Source organism: Crocuta crocuta, unplaced genomic scaffold, assembly GCF_008692635.1.
Source record: "Crocuta crocuta isolate KB4526 unplaced genomic scaffold, BGI_CrCroc_1.0 scaffold407, whole genome shotgun sequence".
NCBI classification, from domain to species: Eukaryota; Metazoa; Chordata; class Mammalia; order Carnivora; family Hyaenidae; genus Crocuta; species Crocuta crocuta.
The window spans coordinates 438,534-446,233 of record NW_027551557.1 but is presented as its reverse complement, the minus strand read 5'-3'; the positions used below and the strand labels follow the sequence as shown (position 1 = coordinate 446,233).

Genomic DNA, 7,700 nt, shown 5'->3' with positions numbered 1-7,700 from the left:
GGGCGGGGGTGGGGGGCGGGGACAGAGGATCCAAAGCAGGTTCTGCGCTGACAGCAGAGATGTGGGACTTGAACTTGCAAACCATGAGATCATAACCTGAGCTGAAGTCATATACTTAACAGACCGAGCCACCCAGGTGCTCCAGAAGTGTTTCTAAGACACATCTGAATCACATAACTGATTTCTGCCCATTACACTAAGTTGAACATGTGTAACCATTTTATAGAACTAACCAGACCTTAATCCTTCTTCTCCCTCTGCTCCTTTGGATCCTCTCTGGGTTTCTGTTCTTCCTCATTCTTTGGGTGATATCTTGATCAGGTACCAGATAGTGCATCGGCCTAACAACCATGGAACTCAGTCTTGTCCAGATTAATATTAAAACTCCAAAGTCTCATGTATGTAAAGTTTCCTTTAAGCCCAGGCTGAGAAACTTGCAGCAGAAAGCGGGGATGAGACCTTGGATTCTTCTCTATTTCTGGATCTACCTGCTTCCCCAGGTGTTTATGCAATTCAGCCTTCCAAGCTTTGAATGCGCCTAGGAAGGAAAGGTGAAAGGGTATAAGGGTCCTACTTGCAGGTGGGACACCAGGTTGGTGCTTTCAGGCCTGGTTGTCTGAAGTGTCACTACATTCACCCTCCTTCTCAATAGCAGCTGTCATGACTTCAACAGGAAGGGCAGTGTCACTTTGAAGATGACCCCAGGCCACCTCCTTTCCTAAAGGCCCACATCTGGGCCCTGGGAAGCTGGTACCTTTGCCCTATTATCACTTTCAATGTAGCCACACCTCTCTTTTCTCTGCTAGCTCCGGCCGCAACCAGAGTAGTCACTCTGCGGCTTCTCGTGACAGCAAAACAAATAGAACATGCACACAGAGCACTTAGCTCAGTGCCTGGCACAGGGTACGTGGCATTCATGAAGATGATGGTGGCTGTGAAGAAGGTGAGGGGAAGGATGGCAGTAACAGTGATGGTGATGATGTTGGTAATGATGGTGAGTTGGTGATAGTGGATGGTAATCATGATGATGATGGTAGTGGTGGTGGTGATGATGTTGGTAATGATGGTGAATCAGTGATAGTGATGGTAATTGTGATGGTGGTGGTGGTAATGGTGATGTTGGTGAGTGTAATGTCCTCCCTGGCTCAGACTTCTCTTCTGACCTTCAGACTTGTGTGTAAGTTATCAGATGTGGAGCCAAACTGCCCCGGCTCTAATCCTGACTCCATCCACTTTCATATACCCTGTCTCTGCCTATCCCAGGTTAAGAACACTGGCAATTCAGTCACCACATTCAGCCAAGAGATCTGTCTAAATCATAATCTGATTGAGTCTCCTACCAAATGAAAACCTTGCAATGCTTTATAAAGGAGAAGGTTTAATTCCTTCCAGCTCATTCTAGGCGACCCCTGTGCTCCAACTGAGGGAGAAGGAGCAACGTGCTTTCTGGGTGTTTTCAAGCCTCAGAAGCTCATTTAATGCCATCTAACCTGCGGGACTCTCTCTCCCCCTTTTCAGCCTGGTCTACTCTTGGCCCTCCTTAGTTCACCCACAGCCTCCCCCAGGAGACAGTGATAAATCCTGAGTGATGTTGGGCTTCCCTGACATCTTCTAGTGTCCCCCACTAGAGAAGGGAGGGGCATCTTCCTGGCTAGTCTGCCTACCCAGCATACCCAAAGCCCCCCCACAGTCCCCTCTGACATTCAGGGGGGAGGGACAATATTTCAGCAAAGAAGTGAAAAGAGAGAGCAAATGGAAACTTCTTTCACGCTAGGGCTCCGTCAGTTCAGATGCAGAGACATACAGGAATGCACCAGGATGTGAGCCAGGCTCTGCCGTTCCTCAGCACGTGGGTGGTAATTTAACTTGATTTCATCAAGTACAAGTTGCTCTGGTCACAGAAGTGGTCACCAGATAAGGAAAGGGCGCATTTTCCTTATCTGTAAAATGAGCAAAATATTATTACCTTGCTGAACTGTCATAATGATGTCAACATGAGATAATGGATATAAAGCACTGGGCAATGTTACCTGCTCAAAAATATGATAGTCCCTTCCTCTCTCCCTTCAGGCAAGAAGATAAGTATTTCCTTTGTGTGCTGATGTGCTAAGTAAACTCTTCTAAGATTTCTACTCTAACTCTGTGAAATCTGCTAAAAACAAGCACACATATATGTATATACTCAAATGTGTGCGTTAATTTTCAATATAAATAGCATGTGTATACATGTGTATCTGGTGTCCCATGGAAAAGGTGGCAGGTCCCCATGACCCCGGAGTGTTAGAGCAGACCTGGGGAGTGGGTCCTTCCTCCTCTAGCACACGAGCAGCCCTCTCAGAGCACTTGGGGAAGGCACGTGGTTCCCACGCAGGTGGAGGGAAGCCAGACTTTGGTCAGAAGAAACCTGAAGGGAAAGTGCAGCTCCTGTTGCTCTAGATGAATTATGACCCAGTGTATGTAAGAGAGGCCAGAGGACTCGGGGAGTTGAGAACGTTGAGGCCAAATGCTCTGTTAAGACTCTAGGGAAGAAAGAACCAAGTGTGGGGAGGGGCCCTGCCATTGCTGGGTGTTCTAGACCCTTTGCAAAACTGCCCCATTAAGTCCTCCCATCCTTGTAGACACACCCCTTCACCACGTTGACTTTGCAGCTCCCCCTGTCAAGAAGAGGAATCTATTCTCCATCTCTAGATGTTGGGGTCAGCCATGTGACCGGCTTAGGCAAGTGGGACATTAGCAAAAGTGATGTGAAGAGAGACTTAAAAGCAGCTGAGGAGGATTGGAGCTTCCCCATCTCAGATGGTGGGGACCCCTCCACCACCATGTGCACTGGCCTGGGGCTCACCTCCTGAATTATGAAGGGCACATGGAGAGGGGCCCAGCCTAGTGGAGGCACCATGTATGTGAGGCCATCTTAGATCTTCCAGCCCCAGGTGAGCTGGCCCAGGCCACAAGAACCACAGAATCATGAGAAAGAATAAATATTTGTTGTTTTAAACTACTAAATTTTGGGGAAATTCTCTACTCAGCAAGAGCATGTTCCAAAGGACTGGCGTTGAGCACCATCAGCTACAGCTCACCTGCAAGAGTATGTATTCAGGAATGTTCTCATTAATAAACAACTTCTGCCATTTCTGGTGACTGGTCCACAATAACAATACCTTACTTTTGTGCAGAGGTTTTCACTTAAAAACATTTTCATTATTACAGATTTTTTTTATACAAGTGGGCAGGGGAGGATTGCCTCCATTTGATACAAGGGGTGATAGTGACTGAATTGGGTCAGTATCTCTACAGATGACAAAAAATGAAGTCCAAGGTCATTAAGAGTTTTATCCAAAGTAGTATCACCTAAGCCCTAACAGGATGGTTTTGCCGTGACACTGCCATGGCCCTCTGGGGATAGTCTTGACCTGGCTTTTAAAGCCTGACTTGGGGTGCTTGGGTGGCTCAGCTGGTTGAGCGTCTGACTCTTGGTTTCAGCTCAGGTCATGATCTCACAGTTCCTGAGTTCTCTGCACTGATAGTGTGGAACGTGTTTGGGATTCTCTGTCTCCCAACCTCTCTCTCTGCTCTTCCCCTACTTACTATCTCTCTCTCAAAAATATAAATTTGAAATAAAATAAAATCTGACTTCATGGATTTTTGTGTATTTCAGCTGCAACTTGAGCTCCTTCCCTCCTTGGAGTCTGCATTCCTCCCAGGTCCTAACCATCAACCTCTTTGGCAACCCCCTCATTTGCAGCTGTGAATTGGCCTGGCTCCTGAAGGATGCACAGAGGATTGTCCTAAGCAGGTAACACGTTTACAAAGCAGATGACTGAGAGCTAAAGTTCTCACAGCTTATGCCTTGCTCACCTTGGGCAGTCTGGCAGAGTTGGGCAGGGTGGCCACCCCCATAGAATCACACACAGGGCCCCCAAGGATAGAGGTTCTTTACTGCAGCCAGCCAGAGTAGCAGAGAGCATGGAGGAACAGACATGCTAGTTTTAATGGGCCAAGCCAGGAGGAGTGGGGCGCCCATCACTTCCACTCACATCACATTGGCCGGATGTCAGTCAGCAGGCCACACCTATCACAAGGGAAGCTAGGAAATGTAGTCTAGTGGTATGCCCAGTAGGAGAAAAAAAAAATGGGCTCAGTGAACAGCTCGCTTGTCTCTGCCAAGGCCGTCTTATCATTGCCCCATTTTACAGATGAGTAGGTTGGGGCCCAAAGGGAAGAAGTGTTCACTTAGGTTCATGCAGCTGCTGGGCAGAGGAGGCAGGACCTGTCTTCCTCAAAAACTGTGCTCTTAACCTCTACTGAGTCCCCAAGATGTATCATTCAGTCCAAGACCAATGGGCTCTTCTGGGACAGGGAAAAAAAGAAGTCCTTCAAAGACTTCCCATTGGCTGTTGGCTAGAAGAGCTGTTTTTACAGTGGGGAGTCATGCCCAGGCTGGCCACCAGGAGAGAACCCGGCTAGCTGGGGACACCTCTGATCTTGAGTACTCTTAAGCCAGCTCCACTAGCTAAACTCTCCTCCTTGCAGCTCACCTTAAGACACCTCCCCCCATCCTGTATAGGTTTTTTCTCATGTCCCACCCAAACCCATCTGTGAAACGGGGCTCAGTCTACCCCCATTCCCTTTGTGTTACCTCTAAAGATAAGTACCTAGGCCCTTTGCAGTGAAGGGTCTCACTACAGTATTAATGAGGAGTTTGAAAAAAATAAAGACTCAGAAAGAGAAAAAAGAAAGAGGTTGAGAGTGCACTTTCTTCTGTTGCTTTTGGCTCCATTACTTTATAACCTCTCTGTGCCTCTACTTCCTCATCTGTAAAATGGGGATAATAGTGGCTACCTCCTAAGGTTATACAGATCAAATTAGTTGATACAGTAAAGTGCTGGTAGTAGTCACTAGCACATGGCAGGCAAGCACTCAGAAAATGTTAGCTAGTGTAGTATTGTTCCTGGTACTCAGCCAGGAAGCAGATAGGTGAGAACAAAATGGCAGGCCACACTCGTTGAATCTGGACCATCATTCACAGTGCTTGCCCTGGGTTTAGGTTCTGCCACTTGGACAGTTAGTTTCTCTTGCCCAATGGGAGCAATGAGGGGCATCTCCTCCACAGGTTGTCCTGAGGGTCAGTGAAGCAAAGCAGGTAAAGCGTATAGAGCAGGTGTAGCATGTTGACACAGTTTGAGGGGAGGGATTGCCTGCACCAAGGACTCAAAACCCAGCACGCAAGCCACCCCAATACCAAATACGCTCTAACTGGTTGGCCTCCCCTCTAGGGCAGCAGACACTGTGTGCACAACAGCCGTGGGATCCCAGGACACCTTCTCAGCCCCTCTTTTGCTGTCCTATCTGCCCAGTACGTGCCATTTGGACCAGAGCACTACCCTCCCGGACTCCAACTCGCCCTACTCCGTTGCCATCGCCCACGCACCATCTACACAGAGCCCTGCCACCCCACAGAGCACAGCCCCCTCTGCTGCACCTGTGGAAGTCAGACAGAGTGTCACCGAGACCCCCTCCCTCCCTGCGAGTTCCCCCACACGGACTGCATGGTTGCACAGTGGCATCGGGACAGGGACCCCCCCCTCTGCGGCCACCTCCACAGCAGAGTCCAGCAAGTCTAGCGCTCTGCGCAGGGCTGCAAGCACAGCCGGGACGGAGCACCAAGAGGAACGCGCCACCAGACTTGTCCATGGGCCTGACAGCGCAGCTGCCTCCCCTCCACAAGCCAGCAAACACCTTGGGCTCCTCTCCACCGCCTGGAACCCAGTGAGGACGCCCCAGCCCAGCCACAGGCCCCAGGCCACCCGGCAGGTGCCTCACCCGAGTCCTTCCGAGGACACGATTCCAATCTTGCTGTTGGACGACTCCAGCGAGGAGGAAGAGGAGGAAGGGGCGGGGGAGAAGGAGGAGGTGGGAGCGCCGCCCCAGGACGTCCCCTGTGATTACCAGCCCTGCAAGCACCTCCAGACTCCGTGCGCGGAGCTGCAGCGACTCTCGCGGTGCCGGTGCCCCGGGCTCAGCGGGGAAGACACCGTCCCGGACCCCCCCAGGCTGCAGGCGGTGACCGAGACCACGGACACGTCGGCGCTCGTGCGCTGGTGCGCCCCCAACTCGGTGGTGCGCGGCTACCAGCTCCGCTACTCCGCCGAGGGCGGGCGGGGGAACCAGTCGGCCTCGGTGGTGGCGGGCATCTACGCCACCGCCCGGCAGCACCCCCTGTACGGACTCTCGCCGGGCACCACGTACCGCGTGTGCGTCCTGGCGGCCAACCGCGCGGGCCTGAGCCGGGCGCGGGCCTCGGGCTGGGCGCGGCCGTGCGCCGCCTTCACCACCAAGCCCAGCTTCGTGCTCATCTTCGCGGGGCTGTGCGCCGCCTGCGCCCTGCTGCTGGTCACCACCCTGCTGCTCTCCGCCTGTCTGTGCCGCCAGGCCCGGACGCCACACCCGCGGCGCTACGACACGCACCTGGTGGCCTACAAAAACCCAGCCTTTGACTACAGGCTGAAGCTCCAGACTGTCAGTTAGCCCAGCTCCCCTCCTCCGGTGGAACTCAGGCCGCCTGGGTGGAGAAGATACAGAGGGTCAAAGATGACCCCGTCAGCTCGGAATGCCTCTCCTTCCTGTGAAGCCAGCACTCCTCGGGCACATGGGGAACTTATCCCGTTGTTTCTCAGTCCAAGGAACCACTGCCTTCCCTTCCTCCTACTTTACCCCGTTCCCAGAAACGTGCACACCAGACCTCTCCCATTGCCACAGGGCATCCTTGTGTGTTAATTGGGTCTTTCAGCGGTTGATGCCAATTGGGTCGGATAGATTGTGTATGGAAGTAGATGGAGATAAAAATAGTTCACACAATTGGGGCTCTCATGCCATATTGGAAATCACTCAAGTCATTTCAGGGAAGTTTCCCTCACAGTCAAGCTCTGGCTACGGCAAGTTACTCCAGGAATCAACTCCGGTGGAGTCTTCATCTGAGAACTGGGGATAAGGGAAAACTACTAGTTATGTTTCCCTGAGGCCTCTTGGGTTTATTAGTTGCATTTCAGGATATGGCACAAAATGTCTTTGGCTTTGTCTATGGTTTTGCCCTTAAAACTGCAGTCTTCTGGGAACATTTGTGAAACACAAGGAAAAGCTGTGCTTTTTAGTCATTGTTTACTGCATTTCACCTTAGATAGACTAAGTAGTCAAAGGAACCATGAACTCTTTTTCTTAAGAAAGCATAATAAGGTTACTTTCAGGATTTTGTTTTTTAAGAGAGAAGAAATGAGCTTAAAAGTGAAACCTCGGGGCGCCTAGGTGGCTAAGTCGGTTAAGCGTTGGACTCGATCTCAGCTCAGGTCGTGACGGTTGGTGAGTTCAAGCTCTGTGTGGTAGGTTTGTGCTGACAGTGCAGAGTCTGCTTAGAATTCTCTCTCCGTCTGCCCCTACCAGACCGGTGCTCTTTCAAAATAAATGAACTAAAAAAAAAAAAAAAAAGAAAGAAAGAAAAAGAAAAAAAAAACACCTCAAGGCTCTAACTAGAAACTAAAGCATTTTGCTCTTAATTGCATCAAACATTGCCTTTATGATTTGTATCTGAGTGTGCAGTGTCTCACTACACCCCTTTTCACTTGTATACAAATGGGAAAGAAGTGATTTTACAAAATTATAATGTGGGTCGTATTTCTAGATTTTAATTTGTTGCATTAGAATTTATT

At 50.4% G+C, this 7,700-nt stretch overlaps 1 protein-coding gene across 1 annotated transcript in view; it reads left to right on the top strand.

Moving 5' to 3' along the window:
* LRRN4 (leucine rich repeat neuronal 4) overlaps window positions 1-7,680 on the top strand; it is a 9,670-nt gene extending 1,990 nt beyond the window's left edge. The window contains exons 3-5 of the mRNA XM_077749120.1: window positions 381-407; window positions 3,656-3,793; window positions 5,274-7,680. Of these exons, the coding sequence (XP_077605246.1) occupies window positions 381-407; window positions 3,656-3,793; window positions 5,274-6,525 (1,417 nt within the window). The 3' untranslated portion in view covers window positions 6,526-7,680. The remainder of the gene's footprint in view (window positions 1-380; window positions 408-3,655; window positions 3,794-5,273) is intronic.
* Window positions 7,681-7,700: the final 20 nt, after the last annotated feature.